The following is a 26441-nucleotide window of genomic DNA, read 5'->3' as shown; positions in this document are numbered from 1 at the left end:
GGCAGTGTCTGCAACAAGTCCGCTACTCGGACCGGCACGGTGGTTTGTAGCAGCTGCTTCATTATGGTTGCTTCAAAGGCGGCTCGTATGGTGTTGGTGGGTTTGTTGGATACTATCATCCGTCGTACCTCACTCATTTCCCATTCTACTTCCTTTTGTGCCTCCTTCAGTCTTTCCTTTTTTGTACCCGGGTCAGGGTACGTTAGTTTCCTTGTATGAGATCAGGTAATGGCCAGTACTTCTGGTTCTGGCCGAGCTACCTCTAGCATGTTCACGCCCTTCTGTCTTGGGCACTCCGCATCCTCGTGGTTGCTTGGCCCACACCATTTGCAGAGTAGCCCTCCTCCTTGTCCAACACCACTCTGGCAGTCACGTGCAAAATGTCCCCATTCGTTGCACCTTCGGCATTGTATCATTGGTCTGCCTTTTGCATCATATTGGATGCGACCGCGTGGTGTATTATTATTGCTATTGTTGTTACTCCCCCTTCAACTATTCCTATAGCCGCCTGGTGAGGCGTCTGAGTTTGTGTTCTTTGAAGGTGTAGTTGGTGGTGTTGCCTGCTCTTGCGTGTAGAGTACCTGGGCGCTCCTTGCCCTCAGGTTGTAGGGGCATTCTTTAATGGAATGTCCCAACACGTGACAGATATCACAGAAGGCTTTCTTCGGGCAATTGGTTTTTGTGTGCCCTTCTAGTTTGCACTCTGTGCACCAGAGTTCCATGCCCTCCCTACTTTCTTCATTCTGAGTCCGCATTTGCCGCATCATTCGCCTCATCCTTCCGGAGTGCTTGTATCGTCCTAGACTCCTCCTCACTTTCTCCATCACTACTATCTTCATCACTTGTGCGCTTCTTACCCTTTAACGTCTTGCTCTCGCTTTCAATGTCCATGGCTCTATTGTACGCGTCCATGAAAGTAGATGGGGGTACTACCTTCATCTTTCTTCGCAGGGATGGGTTCAATCCCTCGATGAACCATCGCTTCTTCAGACCGTCGGCTAGGGTATTGTCCATTTTTCCAATCAATTCTTTCAGCTTGCGGTAGTAGGACCTTATCGTCTCACTCTTGCCCTGTTTGGCATTGTATATTTCTGCTATGATCTTGTCATCGTCAAGAAGTAATCGAAACTCCTCCTGGAATGCCTTAGTAAGATTTTTCCAAGTATCCTTTGCAGTAGTGGGCAGGTCCGTGTACCAGTCAATGGAAATCCTACAGAGGGTGGCTGGGAATGCTTTCAGCCAGTAGTCCTCATCATCCTCGCCATTGGCCTGCCATATGGTGATGCAAGTTTTATAGTGACGGGTGGGATTCTCTGATCCTACTCCATTGAATCTGGGGAGTTTCTGCTTTTCAGGGTTATATGCCATCTTTCTCGTACTCCCTGGGTTACTCTAGGGATTGTTGAATGACTCGGTTGGTGCGGTTGTTTGCTCCCAATTATCACTACTCGCTATTTCCTGTGGGCTGTTGTGACTCATGTCCCACTCTTGTGTATGTTGCTCAGAACCTTCTGTCGGGCTCCCTCCTTCTTCAACTATCCGATAGATTTTCAAGCGCCTCTCCAGTTGCTCCTGGATGCGCATGGATCTCCTCACTATGTCTTCTTGGCTCCCTTCTTGCTCCTCTTAGGACTGTCGTCTTCAATCTTTGTTGAGTGTGTTTGGCATTAATTATTGGAACTACGGGGGTTGCGCCGCCATGTTGAGTCCCTCTGCTCTTCTTCCCTTCGATTCCTTTCTTTGTACTATTGGAGCACTTGCTGCCTATGTTGCTCCCTTCGTACGGTTTCTCGTTCCTCGTCAAGTTCCACGAGTACACGTGCCAACAACCGTGGAAGAATACCCAGGAGATCATGTACCGCCTGGTTCACGTTGAGTTTCGCCCGTACCGTACCAATCGAGACAGCGCTCAGTTCCGCTTCTCGCTGTACGTACCGGTCCACAGAAACGTCCCACGCGTGAATCAGGTCTTGTGTCAACTGATCCTCCCTGGTTACTTCAGTATTATCCTCTACGTCACTGTCTGTTACCAGGATGCTTTGGTCGAACGGACAACCCATTATGCTTCCATCCCGCCAGCCTTCCCTCCTGAGACCTCCGAATTCGACTTAGGCAACGGTGCCAAAATGTTAGTAGCCTAAGTGGATTGAATTATAAGTATACAGAGCACTGAGATCCGAATTACAACACCATGGCATAATAGAACACAGTCATGGAACCAACAACACACAATACAGTATGCGGAAATATATCAAATGTAACACAGATGTATATCATATTAATCTCCACCAGAACGTACCTCCAAATGTGCTACAAGCTTACATATAAAGAGTTTGTGGTTGGCTAGGCCATCAACCGTCAGACAACCAACTACTCCATAGTTATAACTTAATACTATTGTTTTATTTTAATACATTCCAAAAAGTCTAATTTACTAATTTTCCCACTTACACACCTGCCTCAAATAATCTCCACACCCCACCAAGAAGTATGACGCCCAGCAATAGGTGGATTGTCTTCACAAAATTGCCTTAAAGTCTGCCATAAACATATACGCCATTGTGCAAATCTTTCCTATGATGTCCAAATTCATTTCTGCAATTTCTTCAATTCACACAAACATTCCAATAATTTCTCTTGCCTACAAAACCTCAAAAACTAAATCGTCTATCGTGAAATCTCCACAGGAAACCTGTGTGATTCCACCTGCAATCAGTTAGTGTAGATGTCTCACTATCGAAACTGATTCCCTTAGGTTTTTCTCCAACAAGAAGCTCCAAACTCTACAACAGAAAAAATAAGCAAGCATGAGAAAATGAGCTCTTAAATCCTTTTTTAATATTTTCTCATGGAACTTTTCCGAAGGGACATTATAATTTTCTGCTTGAAATATTTCATTAAAGCACCTTTATAAAGTGACTTTTAATATTTTCCCTTTTAAATTGCTTAAGTCACTTTATAAAATTAGTTGAAGTAAAGTCACCCCTAAGATTTGCTTTATTGGACAACTTTATTTAATTAATTAAATTATTCCTTGATATTGCCCGAAATTAGCCTATGGGAATAAAATAGGCTTCATGGGTCATTTCCGACTACTCCTCGGAAGGGGACATTACAACAACTGCCCCTTCGATACCACCAATTTGCATACATTTGTAGACAATGTTAGTGAGATGATTTTCTCTACCACCTCTCAGCACCTCCGAGTCGCTGCATATACCTGTGTGCATACAAACAAAAGTGACTTGAAAGTCAAGGACTGCCCAAGTGTAATACCCCCTTTTGAGATTTTTTTAGAAAATTTTGTTTTTAATGTATTTTTCTAATTTTTGATGCAGAATACAAAGTGGAACAGCCAACCAAATACAAAAAAATGGCTGGAAACTAAATATTAAACCCCCAAATGCTGATATACACTTCAAATGACAATTTTGGATCAAATCTCATAAATTATAATTGCTGGTATAAACCCTAAATTGCTCAAATACATTCAGATCTGAATTGTAAAAGTTATGACCAAAGAAGCATAGATCGGGAAAAATCGCCAAAATTGTGATTGATCGCGAGATGATAGAATTCCCAACTTTTACCCTTGAAGAATACAATTTTTTATTAAACCCATTGACTGCTGTTTTTGACTGATTTTCCCTGATTTTCAAGTTTGGTCACATATTTTTGAGTTTAGTATTTATGGTTTTGAATTTAATCACAGTTTTTTTGAGTTTAATGCATTAAAACTGGGAGTTTTCCACCATCTTCTACTTTAACGTGGTTTCCAAGCTGTTCCGACATTTTGAAACTTTGCTACATTTTTCTTAGAAAAGAAGGCAGACAAGAAAGCAATCACTTGGTTTTGGCTTCTATTATGTCAAGTTGATATGAACAAAATGGTACAAGTCAATTGCACAGAGTTTGACTATTCTTTATGATAGTGTGTAGAAAATGTATGGATACATAAATGAAAACCAATGAAGCATAATGTGTAATCCCTTGTATTGGGTCAAACTATTCATTTGGATATGCAAGTACAACCCAGTTGGTTTGCCATTATATACTATAGAATTGGTAACTGAAAATTTGGACTATATATAACTTTAAACCTCCAATCTTAGGTAACAATCATTTGATTATCCACCAGTTTATAATTATTATACTCCTCCATATTACCGAATTCTATCTCTTATCATAAAATTTCAGGGATAGAGAATTACAATAGGGGGATGCTAAATTGCAGTGTTCCAGAGGGACATGTCCTCCCACCAAAATCCCCACATTTTTTGGGATAGGGTTGTCCCTAGGATGTGGGGACTTGAAGGGGATGTCTCCCCATCATCCCACCACCATCATTCAAGACTCGGGAACGTTTCTAGGATGTCCCCTCAAGGAGGGGACATATCTAAGACACCCCCTAGTTTGAGGACGACTTGGGGACTCGAAGATGCCCAGGGGACTCCAAGGAGTCTCCCAATTGTCCCAAAGACTTCAAGGCATCCCTCATATTATTTTTTAAATATAGAAGTGTTTTCGATTTGTATGCCACAAACCCTAACCCTATAGTCTATAGGATGCACCAAAACCCTAAGCACTCACCAAAAAAATTATAAATAGGCATCTAACTTCTAAGCCTCATTTCAAATCACTCCGAAGTTTCAAAATCAATAAGGAGCTGGTGTTGCAAAAAATAAGTGATAAATTGTGAAAATGACATTCAGCACGAAGGTTTGTGTGGTTTTGAAGGCCTGAATTTGTGCTTGGTGGCAAAATCTCGGCCCCTCAACCTCGCCCTATATCGCAATGGTTATGACAACATCTAAAATTGATGGTGGGTCACGATACTAGGCAGGGTTGAGGGGTCTATTGGGCATATTGTCAATGTCAAAGTTGAGAAGATTAATTGTCACTATTGTCAAAGCAAATGGACAAGATTGTCATTGATGTCAAAGGGAAATTAATGTCACGATAATTTAATAGGTGACATGTGGGTGTTGCTATTTAAAATATGTCGATACAAATTCTAAAGTTGAGAAACAAGAATACATTGATCATATTCAAGATATTCTACATTGGATGGGATGGAAGTCTTTCAAGAAAACCTATTGTAGTGACTACTTTCAAGAGTTATATGATTTGGCAATAGAATTGGTAAAGCATGGTCATGCATATAGGAGCTTCAGATAGAGTCATTCAAGAAGATAAAGAGCTACAAATTTGTGATGTCCCTTCTCACAAGCTAATACAAAGAGAAGTTATATTAATTATTTAATATTATTGCTTTGAATGAAATTTATTAAAATAATATTAAATAATTAAATTAATGTGACTTTAGGACAAATTAATTAAAGTCACATATAAATCATAACCATGCGGGAAACTGTTGAAACAAATTATCATTATAATAACAATTTCGGGATTGGTGTAATATATGCGGTGAATAATGTTTTGTATTGATTTGAGAATTGTCTCTGATTTGTATTCTCAAGATTGGTGCCAAGAAAGCCATTTTTGATAGTAGAAGATCTATCCTAGGTGATCCGGGAAGGATCAATCAGATTCTTCGTGGAGTTCAATGCATCGTTACATAAGAATTAGTGAAGATTTCTTGGAAGGCCCATTGCACACTTCAGAGCATCACGGTGAAATGAAGGTATTTATCATTTATGCAAGTCTGGCTATAATTGTAGTTGTTTCTGATTTATGCCCTGAACGTATACTTCAGAGGAAATAAGGAGCAATGGAATATTATTGAAAACACAGCAATAGAGACACAAAAGATCTATTTTATTATTATTTGAAAACTATTTCAATACATGTAATTACAAAACAGGAGGATAAATCCTCAGAGGCTGCAACACATTACAGCTTACAGAGTTTTCTGGAAAATACCCTTTACTCACAATCCAAATTTTCCAACTCAAAACTCAACTCCCAAAAACTAACCCACAAGTTTCCTAAATAGCCTTCCCCAGGTTTGGACCCAAAATTACAATTTAAAAATTAAAATTTTGCGGTCTAGCGCCAAAACATACGGTTTGAATTTTGAAATTGAGCCAAATTTAAAAACTGGAAACTTCCCGAAAAATTGCCCAACTTTCGACAGCCATAACTTTTGATCCGAGAATCAAATTGACGTGCCGTTTGAACTGTCGAAAAGCTCTTTGAGTGAAGAATATGGTAAGAGTCTGCTATGCCGATTCTCATCATTTTTGGGGCCGTTCGAGGCCGTTTAATGCCTCAAACCTGACTCGGAAGAATTTTAATCAGATTTTCGGGAAATTGAAACTTGAATAACTTTCAAATCATTAATGATTTTAACCTGATTTTTTTGCCAAAGTGCTTATTTTTTCATTCTAAAGCTTCCCGCAAATTTTGGGCTCCATCCACCTTCAAATTAAAACTTTCTAAAAATAGCAGGTTGGCTAGAAAAAGAGGCAACAGTTTTGAAATTTGGAATCTCTTATTTGCCCAAATGGGCATCCAAAAATGCAAAAATGTTACAAAAAACTAACAAAAAGGAAATATTTTTGGGTGATGCAGGATTGCCCATACACCACCGGATGCTCCTACATCAATTATGGACTTTCAGAACTTTGCCTAACAACATCCATGAGGATGGAAGTTCCTATTTTAGTTATTTACTATACACAAAATAAAGTGATCTGTTTTGTCTCGTTTGGAAGTCTTGATAGGCATATATACATCTCCAGCAATGATAATATTATAAGGTAGAATATGGAGGAGCATCGACATGAATTATAAATTATTGTTGTGGTGGCAGTACTGCTCAAACCATCATTGGAATTCAGGAATTCATTCTTTATTTGGGCTGATGGTTTTTTTTTACTCTGTGAAGCATCAATAACAAATTGGACACTATTGATTGAAAATTTCGTACACTTGGGGGAAATATACAAAATTGTGGTTTCAACCATAGCACACGAGTAAAAACTCTCCTAATTAAGGGATGGAACAGCAATCTTTCTTTTTTCTTCAAGAAAGACAATATCCTTTTCTCTTCACAGAAAAGGATAGCGATTGAAAACGAACAGCAGTAACTACTTTCAAGTGAAATGAGAGAAAGGAAATGAAGTTTCCTGAAAGCGCAAAGACTTCCGTCACTTCCTCCGGGACGGGACAGCAATATCAAGCTCAAAGACTTGACTATTGGAAGTCCTATCTACCCTTTGCTATACTAAATTTTACAACGAATAAAAGATAACAGCTCAAAGACTGAAATAATCTATTCTTTTAACACAAAGACAAGAACTGATGCAAGCTCAAAGACTAGCTGCTATTTCTTATCAAACAGTAATTTTTCCTCAAGAATAGACGCAAGCTCAAAGACTTGCTGCTGTTTCAAGAGGGTTTCCTATTTTAATTAATCTTCTCTACTTGCAGCTCAAAGACTTCAAATCAGATTGGACTAAGCTCCTTTAGAAACACTTTGCATAGAAGAAATAAAAAGATTCAAACTCAAACATGTAGCTCAAAGACTCAAAACTTGAGTAATCCTTCTTTCTTATTCTTCAAAACCTTCAATTCACATACATAAGCTCAAAGACTTCTTGCTGTAAATTTGGCAGAGTTTTTGCTTGCTTTCCAAAAGATATATTTACAATGGACCTCTCAAGTATTTATAGAAGAGGAGTCTTGAGAAAAAGGTGGGAGGATCCTAACTAACTTGAGAGATTCTCTCAACCACCAAGACTCATTCAATAAATAACTGAGACTTCATTAATTAACTAAGAGTTACTCTAACTAACTAAGACTTATTCCAACTACAGTCCTAATCGGACACAACTCGTGGTTGCCTTACATGTAATTACAAAAGTACAAGTAATGTGTAACTTGTATTTTACAAAAATTACTTTTACATGTAACTTGTCAAAACGAAATTACAACTAAAGATTACAAAAGAGGGAAAATTCAACTAAGTGTTGAAAAACACTTAAGTTGTCTTTTGTGAAGACACGAATCCTTGAAATTTTCTGATGCTCACTTGTAGTTCCTCGGGATTCGGTTCATGGGTGTTCTTAGCAACAACCATAGTCTTTACAATAGTGTCGTGACAACGAAGGAGCGCGGAATTGTCTTTATCCAGGGTAGATTGGATCTCATGCAAAAAGGCTTGGTGTTTCATCAATACTTGAATTGAAGCTGCCGAGAATTGTTCGCTCCTCCATTCACCATGAATTCTCATCTGTAAATCAGCAAGAACCTCTTCTTCTGGAATCAGCTCTCCATCCTGACTTACTATATTGCAAGAGGCCCTTTCACAATGTGAGACAATACCTCGATAGACTTCATCCCGGAATCTCCTTGCATCACTGATCTCCTCAATGAGGGATTTAAGAACAAGGGTTTTGTTTTCCATGAGTTCCTCAAATTCCAAGTACATGACCCTGGAAGAGATGATGGCATGCTCCTGCAAAATACTCAGTTGTTGTTGGGACATGGTACGCCAGATTGCCAGACTTTTCTCAACACTTTCTAGATTCTTTTTGAAAGTGTTAGAAGTCTGATCCAGTTTCTCCTCAATGGTTTCCAACTTAGACATTATTTGAAAAATGTCTTTTACCACTTGCACACATTGATCATGAAGCTGATCAACCCAGGAATCCAGTGCTTGTACTTTCTGAGCAGCTCTTTCCACTCCATGAATCGATTCTTGGGAACCAGAAGAACCTATAGAGTTACTCCCTTCAGCAGCAGGTTTTGTGATTTTATGGATGGCTGCCATGAGCTGTCGGTTTTCTTCTTCTAGCTTGTCTTTCTTTGCAAGAAGATCGTCACACCTTTGCACTAGTGAAGCAACAGAAAACTGAGCATCATGTTTAATGACCTCATGTGTTTGCTTGCCTAATTCTACCCTTGTAACCTTATAATCAGCAGCTGACATTTCATCAAGTGGTTTATCTGTTATAGGTTCCACAATTTCAGCTACTTTCATCTTCTTGCTATCAACAGTTACCCTAGAGATAGTCTTCGCCTTCTTAGCAACTTTGGATCTGGACTGTTTGAGTTGCTAGTAGTCAAAGGCATCAGGTGAGATCTCTTGCTTCTTTCTTTTCGGGGTGAAAGAACTAAGCCATGGAGGCAAAGTCATCAACTCACTTCCAGTAGCGGCCGTAGGCAAAGGAGAAGCAGTTTTTGTTTGAATTACCGTAGTCACCCTGGGAGGAATATCTGTTTGGATAGCGACCACGGTTTGCTCAGTTACCAATGGGCATGAAGATTGTCTCATGAATTCTTCAAAACCAGAAGTGGAAGTATCAATTTCTGATAACTGAATGCAAGTGGGATTATCTTCAGGAACTTTCAACACACTTTCTCGTTGTTGATCAGGAGAAGGCTCGTATGCTGAAATGGGAACTGCATTCTGAGGAGACTCATCAATGAGCAGATCAGGAGGAGAAAGAGGCGTCTCAATGGAAACTGGAGGAATGACCTCATGAGGCGTGTCTGAAACTGGAGACTTAGGTGCATCATCAGATTTCTGCCCCTCTTCTGGATTATCCAGATCGATCACCTGAACATGGAACCATGATTTCTCCTTCCCACGAGTAGTCGTCTCCTCAGGAAGAAGCACTACTGCACGACTAACTCGTAACTTGATCCTTGTGCCTGAAGATGAAGCACCCTCCTTATTATCAATCTGAATCTCAGACTTCCGTCCGAGAGGCCCTGTAGAATCATCTTCTTTACCAACCTTGATTTTGATAAGTCTAACAGCATTACTTTTCAGCCATGCGTTAGTGTTGGCCAAGATAGGCTGAAATCTGTCAAGGATGGAGATGCACTCCTTGTGTGACCATTGGATCAAAGGAAGTGGAGCTTCCTCAACCCTTCGTGAAATGTATTCAGGATCAAGTATATGCCCGTCATCGATCATCCCTTGTGGGATATCCGCCAAGTTCAAGTCAACAATTTGCTCAACAGTGAGCCTGCAGTAATCCATCTTCAGAACTTCGACTTCCGTGCGGAGATCTACCCAGATGTCTTCAATGCGATGAACATGCACAAAGGATTTCTTGATCTTCTCCTTCATACCTCTATAATCAAAATCAGCTCTAGGTTTGAACCTCTTAAGCTTGATTTCCTGCAATTCACCCTCCATGGCCTTAGCCTTCACAGATGTGACAAGGGAGTGTTGACCAATTTTCAATGGATTTGTGCTGGAGATCCCCATCCCAACCTTGTGTCTAGCAGACTGAAGAGTATGAACAACCATAATCTGTCTTCCCAACTCCATAAGAATTATCTTATCGGTTGGGTATCTTGGAAGCATGTATGGCTGTCCATCATAGCACCCAATCCTTATGTAGGTGAAGGTGGGAAATTGCAGGAATAAACACCCATACTCAGACACCTTGACCCATGCCTCATCTGATACTCTTTTATTTCTGAGATCCATGTCAAACTGACACATGAAATATCCAAAGAATGCATCTTGGACTCTTCTGAAATGCAGTCTGCTAGGTTTCAAAGGCAACTGGTCATAATATTCCCAAACTGGTATAAGCGAGCGATCACCCTTGGTAGAAAGACTTGGAAAGTGTCTAAGTGACGCTGCTAAATATACCAAATAAGAATTCATGAAGAAGGTCATAGTGGTAGGAACTGCTGCAAGTTGTTCACACAAAGCATCGCTGATGATTTCACCCCATGAAATGTGATGCGACTGCCGTATGAACATGATGAATTGATACATCCATGGCTCAAAGACATTGGAGTGCTCAAGGCCCAACATTCTGCTGAGAAGAGTGATGGTTTCTCCTATCTCCCACTTGAAATCACAACGGTACAACTTTGCCCATCTTGAGAAGGAAGGACGTGGCTCTTGAATCCACCTATTGATGTGTCGCTTGCAATCTTTTTCCCTTTTCACATAATACTCTGCTGCACTTTCTTTGGTGATTTCCATATAAATAGGTGCAGGAGGTATTTTGAAGACCTTCTCGATTGTATCCGCATCAAGACGAATTATAGCTTCACCATCATTATTTTTTATGACTCTCGACTCTTTGTCAAAATGATGGGCGCATGCGAGAACAAATTCAGGTTCTAGGGCAGCCACTGGGAAAGAAGATGCATGATGGATATGGCTGTCCAACAGCCGCTGCAAGTTGTTATCCTATGGATCTTCTACCCTGTGAATGAATTCTGCCATATCAACGTGCCCTATTTCTATGTCCCTGATGCGATCCAATGGAGAAGATACCTGGGAAGGTGTAACCTCATTCTGGTATTTGTCATATTTGTATTTCATTTTCTTTGGAGTAGGCGATGCCGGCAAATCTGACATTGATTGTGAACCTGGAATGCTGTGATGAAGACTTAAAAGAGTTAAAGGCCACATCATAATCAGCTGCAAATATCATTCTTTCTTTTTCAAATGGGTAAAACTTTGATCTCTGAATTTCAAGGTTTTGTGAGAGGAAGAGGGGAGATATGTAGAAATGGGAAAATCTTGACTTTGACCAATTTCGGATCTTGGGAGAATTTTCGCAAGTATACAAGTTGGAAAGTACATACATGCAATCGGGGTTTTAAAACCCGAATACAAGTACACTTGTAAATTCGAAAATGGAGAAATGGACGAAAAATGGGATTTTGACTTGCAGGAAATGATGGAAATGGAAAGTACGGATATGGGGAACGCGAATGGATAGAAACGGGAATATCCGGGAAAGTCATTTTCATGAAAATGGGAAGATCTTTTTAACATGTAATCCGGTTTTTAAAACCCGAATTTGCAAGGGAGGGGTATTTCACACTTTTCAAGCTTGGAATTTTAACCAAAAATGATTAAAATTCTTAACCGTAGGGGAAGAACAAGAATTTCCAGCGAACTTGTAATCGAGATTAAAAATCCCGAATACAAGTTTAAGATGGATTTTTAGGAAGAACAATGCGATTCAACAATTGCATTTCAAAGGGGAAGATTTCTTTCATGAAAACCAATTTTTAGGGGAAGAACATCACATGCCAAAAATGCAACTAATAACGAAAAATGAAGAAAACAAGAAAATAATAAAAAGAAGAGAAGAAAGGAAGAACATACCTTTATTAAAAATGCAAAATGTTTCTCCAACAATGCAATACTTCTTTGAGATGAAGAAGCAAAACCGGACTATCAAACCCTTAACACGTTTTTTGTAAAAATGCCCCAAATATGGCAGCAATCTTAAACTTGGAGGAGCAAAATGCCAATAAAAGTGTGCATTTCAAGTTTATTGGAGCAAAACGCCTTAGGCATTTGTTGGAGCAATGACGCCAAAGGTTTTTGTTGGAGGTAATGACGCCAAAGTTTTAAAAACGCGGCCAAAGAGAATCACGTTTTTGCAAAAAACGTGGTATTCAATGCACCATTAATGGATCATTAAATGTCTTGAAACCTATCCCATACTCCACGCCTAGGTGGGAGAGGGCAAAACGCCTTAGGAGATTGCAGGTTTATGGAGTGAAAAACGCCCAAAATGTGGATTGGATAAACCACGTTTTTGCTGATTTAGCTCCAAAAACCAGTAATAACAAACTCTAAATGGCGAAAAGTGTGTTTGAAAATGCTTGAGAATAGGATAGAATCCTAAACGCCTTGCATCTCTAGCAAATCTCCCCAAAAAATCGCTTTGACATCTTCAACAAATCCATTTTCCTTGCAAATCGGGTTTTAGGAGACAAACAACAAGTTCGATTTACCCAAAAACATGCAAATCGGGTTTTAAGGAGAAAATGACAAGTTTTATTTTCACTTTTTCCATTTACAAGCCAAAATCGGGTTTTAAAATACAAATGACAAGTTTAATTTATCACTTTTTCACTCATCAAGCCAAAATCGGGTTTTTTTTGGACAAATGCAAGTTTAAAATTTTCAAAAATGCACTTTTATGTCAAAATCGGGTTTTAAAAGACAAACTGCAAGTTTAAAAATACTTGTAAAAGGGAAATAAAATCCCTACAACAAGTTAAAAACACTTGCACATATGTAATGGGGATTTAAAATCCCTATTACATGCGAAAACCATTAAAGTAGGGGTTTTTTGAACAAACTGCAAGTTTACTTGCAGTTGAGCCAAAAAACCCCTATTTTAACTAAAAATGACCAAAAAACAATAAAAGATAAAAACATTTAAAGGGGAAACTTAAAATAAATTACAAGTGACATATTTGAAACAAAAGTGCACATGTAATTGATCAAAAATTCCCCTACAAAGACCATAACAATGAATATCATTAACACTTGCAGTTTGAAGAAAATTCTCCACTTGCAGTCTGGGTTTTAAAACCCAAAATTGAAGGAAAGGCATAGCAAACGAACCCAGAATTGGACGAAATTCGAAACGTAGTTCGAGAATGGACTGAGGATCAAGCCAGTCCAAGGATTAGTCGAAATTCTGCCTCGGGAAGCGTGCCATAGAGTAAAAATTTCAATTTTTTCATAAAAATTTCACTGTAGTGGTCCTTCATTTTTGAAAACAAAAATGAGGACAACAGACACACAAGGTGATATTTATAGTGGCCGGATACACTCTATTATACAACGTTAATAATCGGGAACAGTTCGTGGCTATGTACTGTATTGGAAATGCATGGTGGTGATGTTTAGAGTGGCTCCACGTGTGGAGGTAATCCACAAAAGTTTGTCTCTAAGCACAACAGCCTGACTGATTTTCCTTACAATGACTACAATAGTTCCAAGTATCAACGGATGATATTCTCCTACTATCAAGACATTTATATCAAGCTGATACATGTGTGCCAAAACGCAAACAAAGGAATAAATGAATTGACAGAAGCATCTTATTTTCTATGCTATGGAGCGTGAATATTAATTGTTGGGTTTTCATATCCAGCTTATCTCTGGTTGCTGTGCGGGAATCCAAGCTGTAGCCTGATTAATATTATTGTGCTTATTTGTTGTTTGCTTCATTCATGGTTGCTGAACAGAATAGTAAAGGTACAATTAACATACATAGCTTTAGGAATCAACTGTGTGAATTTTTTGGCTCGATGTTTCAGATCAAACTCCATAATCCATCATCGGGATTAAGAAAGCAAAACAAGAGAAAAAAGAATAGAATGAATTGTTAGCAGAAAAGGCCAGATAAAAGGAGAGGGTGGGGTACGTGGACCAAGGCAAGTAAAGAAAGGATGGGTGTAGGGGGCTAGGATAAAAACAAAAGAATATTAGAAAATTATTAATAAATAATTATATATATTAATTAATAATTAATATATGATCCAGTCCATCAACTCCTCTGCATTCAAATTTCCACTAAAGTTTTGAACATCAAATTTGGTTCCTTTTCCAATTCTTGAAAGTGCAACCAATAAAGGATCATTTGCAACTGCTGCTGCTCCATTCGTCCACCACTTGACTAATTAGAAGTTTTAGAAGATTCATCTTCTTCTTAACTCTTAGTTTCTCTCCTTTTTTGTTCAATACGACTGTGTAGCTCTTCTTCTATTGTTTCAACCTGCCTTCTCTTGGCTCTAAAATCATCTCCATGAATAATATCAGGAGTGTTGCTGCCTCCACCTCTACCTCTACCACACGGGGCTCCTCTTGGAAGCATTTTTCTCAATACCCACAACTCACAGTCCTGGTGCAAACTCCCTCCAATTCTGCAAATCTATTTACACACTTAGGATTACCCGCTCTGATACCATTAATGCAAGAGGGTAAACACACAAACCCTCTCTCACATACAACTCCTCAAATGCAATTGAAATGCTATGAAACAAAAATGAAAATCTATAAATTAAAACTCTATATCTTCATTCAACATCTTCAAAAATGAGACTATGTATCTACAACTCTCCAAATACATAAGATTGTAGCCTATGGGCTGATGAATTCAGTCCCAAATCTGATGTAAAACTATTCTATAACAGCCAACAACAATAAGGAAGAATTACAGAAAAATCTACTTCAAAATGGTCTTCTTTCTCTATGAAACTCACTCCTCCAACCTGCAAATCTTCAAATGAAACTTGCTGCACTCTACAATGGTTGCTGTAATACAATCACAATAACATGAAAAACATAATTTTGAACCTCCTCTCCAAAAAGCTACGCCGAATTCCTCCGACTCCAATTTATTGTCCATGACCCAAACTGAAAGTTGCAAATATTAAACTCTAAAAGAGTATTTTAGTAACTCCCAAGAAGGTACACCATACCCAGGAAAAGCATCAAATTGCTTTTAGAGAATGGATTAAATTCCCCAAAAGGAATTTTCAAACTCCACTCCCAAAATTGCCAAAATTGAATGCCAACTGGACTCCCACTACTCACAAATAGGAGTTCAATGAGTTGTCATAAAGCAATAAAGCAATAACTCTCCAAAACCCACGCCAAGATGGGTATTTTTGAATTTCAAACTTCTAAATTAGCTCCTACACTATCTCCTACATCAAAAATGCTGCAACATTAATAGGTGGCCAAATATTAAATGAATAATTGGCCTAAATGTTACAGTTTATTCTCCTACAACATAAATTACCCAACCTTAGAAAAACAAAAGTTTATATATTCTCTTTTTGGCTGATGAGGATTGCTTTTCATTATGGATGCTGCTGCAGCAGTTTGCCATCTTGGCAATAAAACAATTCCACTTGCATTCAACCAATTTGGCTTGATTGGAATTCGCATTCACTATCAAGTAGTTTGGCTTGATTGATTCTATGACTTTGCTTATATTATAACTTGGTTGGCTAGCCACCAATATTTTGCTTGTAATTACATTGTCCTCATTCTTGTCTTTGTATACTCTCACCTTCACCACATTGAAAACTTAGTGATCAGAAATATCTAGAATTTGAGTTGAATGCAAAAAAAAAAATTGTGGATTTGAGCTAACACCTTGTTGGGGTCACTACAAAATCTCAGAGTGCTTTAAAGTGGGGTGCATGTGTAAAATTAGCATGCATTATGGTGTTTTTATGTATTTAACTCAAACATATTTTATCAAAGTCCTTAGAATCTTGCATCTAAGGTGTTTGGAGGCTAGGGTGCAATACTAATCAGTGCATTATAGGTTATTTAGATTTCATCAGATATTTCAGAATTAAGGCTAAAACAGAGTCCATAATTGGTTGTTTTCTGGTATGTTATTCTAAATTCTAACATCTTTTCATCTGTTTCTTTTTACAGTCTAGTAGATTAGGATTAGATTAGAATCAATTTTATTCAAGATTTGGAGGAATTTATCAACTTAGCATATCTAACGTACTGGATGCATAAATTGTCAAGCTTGATATTTGATCACCACATGCCCCTTGAATAAATAAATAGACCACTAGGCTGCTCCAACATTGCCATGACTTCGCACTCAGGACCTTGGAGTTGATTGATTACCTAGATCAATTAGAGTTTTAGAAGTAGAGTAATCTTCATTTTATTTGTCTTGCATGTGTCACAAGGACCACTAATAGTTCTCCTTAAAAGAAGCTAGGTTAAAATATAGTGATCTCAGTAAGGGGTATATGATATTTTCCTTATAACCAAAAGCTGGTGACATTTGTAATCCCTTCCTTTATTATCATCAGGTCTTAACTTCTAGCTGTTAATTCTAGGTTCTACCTGGACTATATCGTTAGATATCATTGCTGAATGCATCCAATTAATGATCTATCTCTTTTGACTGGGAGATGCAATCAATTGTTCTCATAAGCATGCTGTCTATTACAGAGATCTATAAGAGAAAAACACTTTTTCCCTCTATACTAATTAGGTCTGCACTAAAATTCCTCATCAGGTTCAGTTTTAAATGGCGGGATTGTTAACATCTATATATTATGGATTGAAACACATTAAACCCTATACGTATTCATAATGCTTCAGTCTACTTGATGCCCAAATTTTACCAATCATTCCATTATAACAAGCAGCACCTTGTCATGTTCTCTTCTGCTACTGTTTCACACAGGGAGAAGGATTTCGAAATAGGTTCTCTATTTCTTTGTTGATACTCGGACCCCACAACTAAGGACTCTCCTCATGAAGACTTAATGAAGAGTGATTTATATCATTCCATGTTTATAATGCATGCAACAATTTATACATGGTGCCCCGCTGGTTTAAGGTGTAGCAACTCAAACTTCAAAGATAAAGTACTGGAGTAAGGTGTCCCAAACAATAATGCATGCCAATCAGGAAGAGTAGCACCATGACACTGCAATTCTAATACATGAAAATAAATACTGCTGCATCGCATAATAATTCCTCACTTTCTAGAGTGCTTCTTAGTAGGTCTAATGTGGCCTTACTAGAGTATGTCTTTTTTCTTGCATGAATACTATGCAATAACTCCACTTCAAACATCACATGGCTCCAGTCTGCACTAAACACTCTGTACATCCTGTTCAACATTTCTAGACTCTGGCCTCAATAAATCTTCATGTAGCCCTAGATAATTAATTTTCAAGTTTGTGTATTTAATTTGTCAAATAGTGACTCACCATTCTTATACACTTGTTCTCTGGTCCCAAACATTTAGGCCCAAAACATTGCTCACAATTTACAAAAGCCCATGTACATGATATGATTTTGAGGATAACTTGTGACAAAATATGTTGCATTTACTTTTGAACCTCAGGGAACTCTTCACAGCATATTAATTAATGATGAAGGCTTTTTTAACATCTTTGAGTTTGAGTCAACTTTGGGTTCATTTATTATTGCACTATTAATCTCCATATGGCCTTCTGCAATTGTGTTGTAAATTTAAAATATTAACAAATCATACTGGATATATTATCTGTCTTTATACAATTTTATACATATGTTCAAATTCCATTGATTAGTAATTGGTTGTAACCTTAAGTAATGAGTATCCATAAACTGAGACAATTTATACTCATAATTTACATTTTCTGCAAGAGATTATCTATCAAAATATCTATTTATAGTCTTGCTATAAATGACTTTGTTCTGTAGGTTGACGTGTATGGGTACAGGCGTCCAACAGTGTTACTAGAGTGGATGGGATTGAATGCCCTTATTATATATGCACTTGCTGCATGCGATTTGTTTGCTGCAGCCATTCAAGGATTTTATTGGAGTTTACCGAAGAACAACATTGTAAGTATCTATATATCACCAATTTAATTTTAGGAACTGCTTTACTATCACTCAAAATGATATATAGGAAAGGCAAATATGATAATTAAAATTTTATTACTATTCTCAGGTGTTGCAAAATTCAATGTGCTGAAAAACATAACTTTTCAGCATTATGAGTCTCCCACAAGAGTCTCCACAACTTTTTCTATAGAAACATACCAACACAAGGATTTCCACCTTTTTTCTAGAGAAATATGCCTTCTGGAAGGTAAGGAAATTTCTCATTTCTGTGAGAGGCCAGAGGTGTTATGACTTCCATAAGCAAAAGATGGTGGAAAAAGCCATAGAAATCCAGAAGGTATATTTTGTATGGAGAAAGTGTTTAAAACACTAATGGGAGATAAGTGGTGTATGCATAATGGAGTTCACAACATGATAGAATGCGTAAATATTTAATATTTCTCAATATCATATGATTGAACTACTACAGGCACTATCCCACACTTACAATTGTGCCTTGCAATAGGCTGGTAAGTGACCCTTCTGTAGGGGTGATTTTGGTAGTTTCAAACCTTATAGTTCATTATCCTCAAATTCGAGGAGGATGCTACTGAACTTTCTTTGTGCATGACCTTCTGTTTCATTTTTGACCTGCATAGGCCAAAGTACCATTTAGACAGTTTTTACCTCTCTCCCATCTAATTGTTTTCTGTATGTACTGAATCATGAAATTTAGATGTCCTTACCCTTCTTACATATGGGTAATAGTATATATTAGTCTTGATTGTTCACTCTCTTGTTCTTGCTAATACAAATGATAGGGCTTATCGAATGTTTTTTTTCAGAAGTCCTAATTTTCTCAATTCATAATATAGAAAATGTTTGAAGTGTTAATTGAACAGGTTTATCAGACCCCTTTACACCTTGTGCATTCTTGCAAAGATTGCAAATGGGTTATGATTGCCTAACCTATCTCAAAGCCTTTTTTCTTCCATTTGTCTATTAGGTTGGTTAGACTTTCTTACTCCTCTTACACCCATTTAAAGTGTGTAAAGAACTTCCCCTGCATCATGCCTTGCAAAAATGTTCTCCTTTGTGAATCTTCAAATTGGTTGTGTTGACATGGCTAAAATCGTATCACTACAACTCTATCCGGCCAACGCAGAATAGAATTTACTCGCTGAGTATCCTATCCTCTCAGGTTTTAGTTGATCAAAGGGGACAACCTCAAGGTTCCAAATGTCAGGTCATGACTGTGGGATAGCTCAACGGTTGATGTGTTTTGCTAGAAACACAAGGGGCCTTACGTTTACAGCAAGCTAGTCTGCATTATAAGATTGTGAAATAAAAGCAAAAGGGAAGGGTTAAGAGATCTAAAAATTAACAAGACTGGTGTGCGAGTAGATGGATTCGACATAACCAATCCCTGCTTGGCCAAAATAACTCACAACCTCACAAGAACGGTGCAATCTTCAAGGGAGACTTAGAAGATTTTCAGACTGCAGGTGCATGTCTAAACACCCAATTCTGGCACAGCTCAGACGGACACCTGCAATTGAGCTAAGCATAATTTTAAAGGCTCGGACTAACCATACATAGGGATACACAATCAGCATATCCCCAATGGTATGAACCCGAATCCATCAAATACCTACACACCAGAAACGATCTATCTAAACCTGCTGAAGGAAACCATGCAAACAAAAGAAAACCAAGATGATAAACACCAAATCAGTGTCCATATATTGATTTCAACTGCCATTGCAACAATTTCTGCAGCAGTCCTACTCTATTCCTAACTACTAATGAAAGATCCCCAACTAAAATCTGATCTGATTTTGCTGATTGTTTCAAAACATAATCTTTGACCAGCGATAAGGATGATCGAATTTTGTTTGGTTTTTGAATTGTTTCTATTTTTTTGTGTTTTTTTATGCCTTGTATGGAAATGTATGCAAGAAATACTATGAAAGGATTGATTGATATAGAGTTTTATATTCTGAGAATTTTTAACAGCAACTATAAAGCAAATTTTGGAAGCTTCATTAACTAGAGAGAACAAAGTTGCATACCAGGTGGTCCCACGCCTAGCTTGGAATGAGGGTTTTACTGATAATTTGCAAAAATAATAGCTTCCAATGCAATTCAACTCCTCCAATGAGGTTTATTCACCATAATAATAATTATCTAAAACAAATTGATGATCAGACAGGAGATCTGAAGCTTATTCCAAAAACTTGCCAGGAGACTCCACCCAAATTGCTTCCAAATCCCTTCTAATTTGCTGATTGCTTTCAAATGTGCTGAGATTTGTCCAAATTGATTGCCAAATTATCTTAGCTATGCCCTGACAATTATTCTCCCAACAATTACTACTTCAAAAACCCTCCCAATTATTTATTTGAATCTCCAGGCAGCTATGGATGGTACGGCTGACCAAAAATGCTACAAATCTGCTGGAAAGTGCCAACAAACTGCCCAGATCTAAGTATTAACCTCTGAAATTGTAGAATAATCACACATACCCTCTGAAAATGGTCCTCTAGACCTGGTTTGAAGGTTTCCTTGAGTGCTGACTTGATAGCAATAGCTGGGGTTTTGTCCAACCTGCCCAAAATTGAAGGATTTCGTCTCCAATTTGGTCTCCAAACCTGCTGTACCTGCTATGGCAGCAAATTGCAGAGCAAAATAATAAAATCTCCAAAAACGTAATGCCAAAAAATTCCACGTACAAGTCCTTATGTCTCCCAATTGCCCTAGTTTGAACCCTCATAGCATCTTTTGAGATCCCAATGGAATCTTTAATTCCTCCAAGGGTACGTACAACATGAGGGGTCCATTAGATATCAAAGTGGGGCCACTTTTTAATAATTTGATGCTTAGGAATATGTGCCATGGGGTATTTTTCATAAAGTGTTATTAAAACACCTTTAAGTTAACTTTTTTTCTTTTAGAAAAAGTATCTTTAAGAACTTTATATTATAAAGTTACTTTTATTAAAAATTTCTATTAATGAAAAAAAGTAACTTATAACCTTTTGTAAGCTTTTATAAGCTTTATTGAATAATTTCCCACCAAGCTCTAAAATTGGCTAAGTACTCCTCCTGGTGGACCAAACATCTCCTAACCCCATCATTTGTCTGCGGAGATGACTAATAGGCAAATCTAGGATTCTTGAGATATCACTAGAAAAATGGGGACATTACAACTAAATTCCAACCTTCTACAAAAACTCTAACCTGTTCTAACTGTCTAACTCTAAAAATCTAACCCTTTACAATGAGAGGCATCCTGCTTTTTATAGATTTTACAATTCTGAATTAGAGGCTAGGATTGAGTGCATCCAACAGTCCTGATCTGCCTTCTAGAACTTGGCAGCTTTGACCCATGCCCATTCAATCCTCAGTTATCCCCCCAACCACTATCTCAACTACCGACCACTATTTGACATCAAATCGGGTCAATATGGTAGTTGGAAATAACTATCTTGTGTTCCTTTGTTTTAAAATATCTTGAACAGGGCCCACAAGCAGTTTTTTACTTTAAACAATTCAGTTTTGCAAACTGATTTTCTGGAATTTCTTCCAGCTGTGTAATTCTAAGTTTGCACATTTTGAATGCTCGTGTGTTTGTCTTTGGTCTTGAGGGTGGACTTCCACTTGTCGTTAAGGTGATGACTCGCTTCCCCGTACTTCGTCTCATGCTCTGTGGTGCATTCTTCATTGGCAGCACTTGGGGTTGTCGCCTTGGTCCTATGCTCCTGCATTTTCGCTTCCCGGCATTGTAGATCTACAAACAATCAATTTCAACCCGGATTAATCATTTTGAAAATTTAAATAAATTAATTTAAGAAATATTAAATTTTAGTCGATGTTGGGCTTTGTTCGGCGAGGATGAAAGATGTTTGCTTTAAAAACAATATAAGTTCCCTCCTTTGCAAGATTAGGGTTTTAAGGTTAAAACGCGAGATTTAAACCCTTAAGTTGAAATGCTACCTTCACTTGTGACGAAAATTGGCCACTTTGGCTTTAAATGCGAGATTTAAACCCTTTGATAGAAAGTGTCCACCTTTAAATGAAATTCGGATGAACTTTTATGTTTGCAAAATTTTAACTTTAAAACATCTCCCTTTAATTTCACTTGCAATTACTTGGGTGTCTAAGGGCGAAATTCGGCCCTTTGAAATAAAATGCAATACTTTGTTATCTTTTCGCCCTTTCACCTTTGATTAGTGAAATTCGGTTCCTTTTAGATACATTGCGATTTTGGACATTTCACTTCATTTTCGGCCTATGGACTCATTTCACGAGATTTTAGTCCTTGAATGACTTTTTCGGGCAAATGGAGTGTTTTGCGCGATTTTGAGGTTTTGGAGTTTTCAGCCTATGAGGGGATTTTGGCGAACTTAGACCTCTTTCATCATTTTCGGCTTATTGACTTAAAATGCAAACCTTAACTCGGAACTTTCACCTAAAATGCGCGAGTTTTGCTTTATATTTTAAATGCCTCCCTTAAGAAATTCGGCCATTTTACAAGCTTTGCACTCATTCAACTCGCAAAACTCGGGTTATTTGAAAGCGATTTTTTTTTCATCTCTTGCATTCTAGTGGGAGGTGCCGAATTTTTTACTCCTCTTTACAAACTTTGACCCTTACTTTTGCGCGATCTTATTTGAGAGATTCTTTTCGGCTATTTGAAACCTTTTGCACGATTTTGTTTGAGTCCACTTTTCGACTATTTGAACCGATCTATGCGATTTTTTTATTTTCTCATTTTCAGTCATTTTGCTTATTGCGTGAACATTTCTCTCTTTGATTTTCAGCCTGTGAGGTTGAAATATGCAAACTTTAGTCTTCAAATTTCGGCTAATTGAGCCTTAATGTGCGATTTTACCTTGCCTTTTGATTTTTTCGTTTTACCCTGCAAACTCGCGATTTTCAGGAGAAAGTGTGGTTTCGCGCGACTTAGGGTTCATTTCAAATGCCTAGCTTATTCAAAGTTTGGGATTCTAAGAGATTTGGAGCGATCTTTGCTTCTGCGAAAACATTGGCCAGGGTTAACGTCGGATTTTTTAAGCAAATGCCCGAGTTTCATTTTTGGGCTTTGTGAGCATTTCATGTTTGCACATTAAAACGCCTAACTTCTGCTACATTGGACACACCTTTCGATTTCGGGAATTTTGATGAAAATGCCCGAATTTGCTCTGCTCGACCAAGCAAACACGGGTTTCTGAAAAAATCCGGACTCCTTGAATGGAATGGGCGAAATAGGCTTTGTGAATCCTTTAGTCGCCCCTTTTCATCGTTCTTTCTCTCCTACACGGGCAGGCAGACAAAACTAAAAGAAAACGGGGGCCCTGTGAAGCAGGGCGGGGTGTGCATAACACACAACAGGTTGGACCTTTTATGGCACTTGCAATTGTGTAACTTGACTGACCTTTTATCTAAGGTATTTCTAACATAAGTAACTAGGTTAAGTGGATATTCTAGCACCACTAATGCTTGTAAAGGAACACACCTCAAATATTTGACTTAAAGAGAAAAAATTAACTTTTCTTTGTGCCCCGTCAGGTTAAGTAGACCCCTTCCTACTTCCTACAAACCTACAAAAAGTACGGGGATCCCCATAAACCCAAACTCCCCAAATGAAATCCTTGACAAGTCATTTCAAGTTCTTATTGAGATTTTCAAAGCACTAATAGTTAAATTAGGAGAACTTCATTTTTTTCCCCTTACACTTGTGTTGGTTGAAAATTTTGTACACTAGGGAGAAATATACAAAATTGTGGTTTCAACCACAGCACACGAGTAAAAACTCTCCTAATTAAGGGAAGGCTCCCCCTATCTAACTAAAGCTGAAATAAAAACAGGATGGGACAGCAGTCTTCCTTCTTTCTTCAAGAAAGACAATATCCTTTTCTCTTCACAGAAAAGGATAGCGATTGAAAATGAACAGCAGTAACTACTTTCAAGTGAAATGAGAGAAAGGAAATGAAGTTTCCTGAAATCGCAAAGACTTCCGTCACTTCCTTCGGGACGGGACAGCAATATCAAGCTCAAAGACTTGACTATTGGAAGTCCTATCTACCCTTTGCTTTACTAAATTTTACAACGAATAAAAGACAACAGCTCAAAGACTGGAATAATTTATTCTTTTAACACAAAGACAAGAACTAATGCAAGCTCAAAGACTTGCTGCTATTTCTTATCAAACAGTAATTTTTCCTCAAGAATAGACGCAAGCTCAAAGACTTGCTGCTCCTTCTAGAGATTTTCCTATTTTAATTAATCTTCTCTACTTGCAGCTCAAAGACTTCAAATCAGATTGGACTAAGCTCCTTTAGAAACACTTTGCATAGAAGAAATAAAAAGATTCAAACTCAAACATGTAGCTCAAAGACTCAAAACTTGAGTAATCCTTCTTTCTTATTCTTCAAAACCTTCAATTCACATACATAAGCTCAAAGACTTCTTGTTGTAAATTTGGCAGAGTTTTTGCTTGCTTTCCAAAAGATGATAATTACAATGGACCTCTCAAGTATTTATAGAAGAGGAGCCTTGAGAAAAAGGTGGGAGGATCCTAACTAACTTGAGAGATTCTCTCAACCACCAAGACTCATTCAATAAATAACTGAGACTTCATTAACTAACTAAGAGTTACTCTAACTAACTAAGACTTATTCCAACTACAGTCCTAATCGGACACAACTTGTAGTTGCCTTACATGTAATTACAAAAGTGCAAGTAATGTGTAACTTGCATTTTACAAAAAAAACTTTTACATGTAACTTGTCAAAACAAAAATACAACTAAAGATTACAAAAGAGAGAAAATCCAACTAAGTGTTGAAAAACACTTAAGTTGTATTTTATGAAGACACGAATCCTTGAAATTTCCGGATGCTCGCTTGTAGTTCCTCGAGATTCGGTTCATAGGTGTTCTTGGCAACAACCATAGTCTTCACAATAGTGTCGTGACAGCGGAGGAGCGTGGAATTGTCTTTATCCGGGATAGACTGGATCTCATGCAAAAAGGCTTGGTGTTTCATCAATGCTTGAATTGACACTGTCGAGAATTGTTCGCTCCTCCATTCATTATGAATCTTCATCTATAAATCAGCAAGAACCTCTTCTTCTGGAATCAGCTCTCCATCCTGACTTACTACATTGCAAGAGGCCCTTTCACATTGTGAGACAATACCTTGATAAACTTCATCCCGGAATCTCCTTGCATCACTGATCTCCTCAATGAGGGATTTAAGAACAAGGGTCTTGTTTTCCATGAGTTCTTCGAATTCCAAGTACATAACCTTGGAAGAGATGATGGCGTGCTCCTGCAAAATACTCAGCTGTTGTTGGGGCATGGTACACCAGATTGCCAGACTTTTCTCAACACTTTCCAGATTCTTTTTGAAAGTGTTAGAAGTCTGATCCAGTTTCTCCTCAATGGTTTCCAACTTAGACATTATTTGAAAAATGTCTTTTACCACTTGTACACATTGATCATGAAGCTGATCAACCCAGGAATCCAGTGCTTGTACTTTCTAAGCAGCCCTTTCCACTCCACGAATCGATTCTTGGGAACTAGAAGAACCTATGGAGTTACTCCCTTCAGCAGCAGGTTTTGTGATTTTATGAATGGCTGCCATAAGCTGTCAGTTTTCCTCTTCTAGCTTGTCTTTCTTCGCAAGAAGATCGTCACACCTTTGCACCAATGAAGCAACAGAAAACTGAGCATCATGTTTAATGACCTCATGTGTTTGCTTGCCCAATTCTACCCTTGTAACCTTATAATCAGCAGCTGACATTTCATCAAGTGGTTTATCTACAATAGGTTCCACAATTTTAGCTACTTTCATCTTCTTGCTATCAACAGTTACCCTAGAGATAGTCTTTGCTTTCTTAGCAACTTTGGATCTGGACTGTTTGAGTTGCTAGTAGTCAAAGGCATCAGGTGAAATCTCTTGCTTCTTCCTTTTCGGGGTGAAAGAGCTAAGCCATGGAGGCAAAGTCATCAACTCACTTCCAGTAGCAGCCGTAGGCGAAGGAGAAGCAGTTTTTGTTTGAATTACCGTGGTCACCCTAGGAGGAATATCTGTTTGGATAGCGACCACGGTTTGCGCAGTTACCAATGGACATGAAGATTGCCTCATGAATTCTTCAAAACCAGAAGTGGAAGTATCAATTTCTGATAACTGAATGCAAGTGGGATTATCTTCAGGAACTTTCAACACACTTTCTTGTCACCGATTAGGAGAAGGCTCATATGCTGAAATGGGAACTGCATTCTGAGGAGACTCATCTATGAGCAAATTAGGAGGTGAAAGAGGTGTCTCAATGGAAACTGGAGGAATGACCTTGTGAGGCGAGTCTGAA

The 26441-nt window shown here is 38.1% G+C and overlaps 1 protein-coding gene across 2 annotated transcripts in view; it reads left to right on the top strand.

The window, feature by feature from the left end:
- LOC131052304 (uncharacterized) overlaps positions 1-26441 on the top strand; it is a 296561-nt gene that overhangs the window by 254004 nt on the left and 16116 nt on the right. Inside the window, exons 12-13 of one of the 2 annotated variants that reach the window (XM_057986928.2) lie at positions 17942-18085; positions 18195-18343. In XM_057986928.2, the coding sequence (XP_057842911.1) occupies positions 17942-18085; positions 18195-18218 (168 nt within the window). In that variant the 3' untranslated portion in view covers positions 18219-18343. Of the gene's footprint in view, positions 1-17941; positions 18086-18194; positions 18344-26441 lie in introns of those variants that run through there. The other variant, XM_057986927.2, reaches the window with a different exon arrangement.

Source organism: Cryptomeria japonica, chromosome 2 (genome assembly GCF_030272615.1).
Source record: "Cryptomeria japonica chromosome 2, Sugi_1.0, whole genome shotgun sequence".
NCBI lineage: Eukaryota > Viridiplantae > Streptophyta > Pinopsida > Cupressales > Cupressaceae > Cryptomeria > Cryptomeria japonica.
This window is presented reverse-complemented; position numbering and strand designations above follow the sequence as displayed.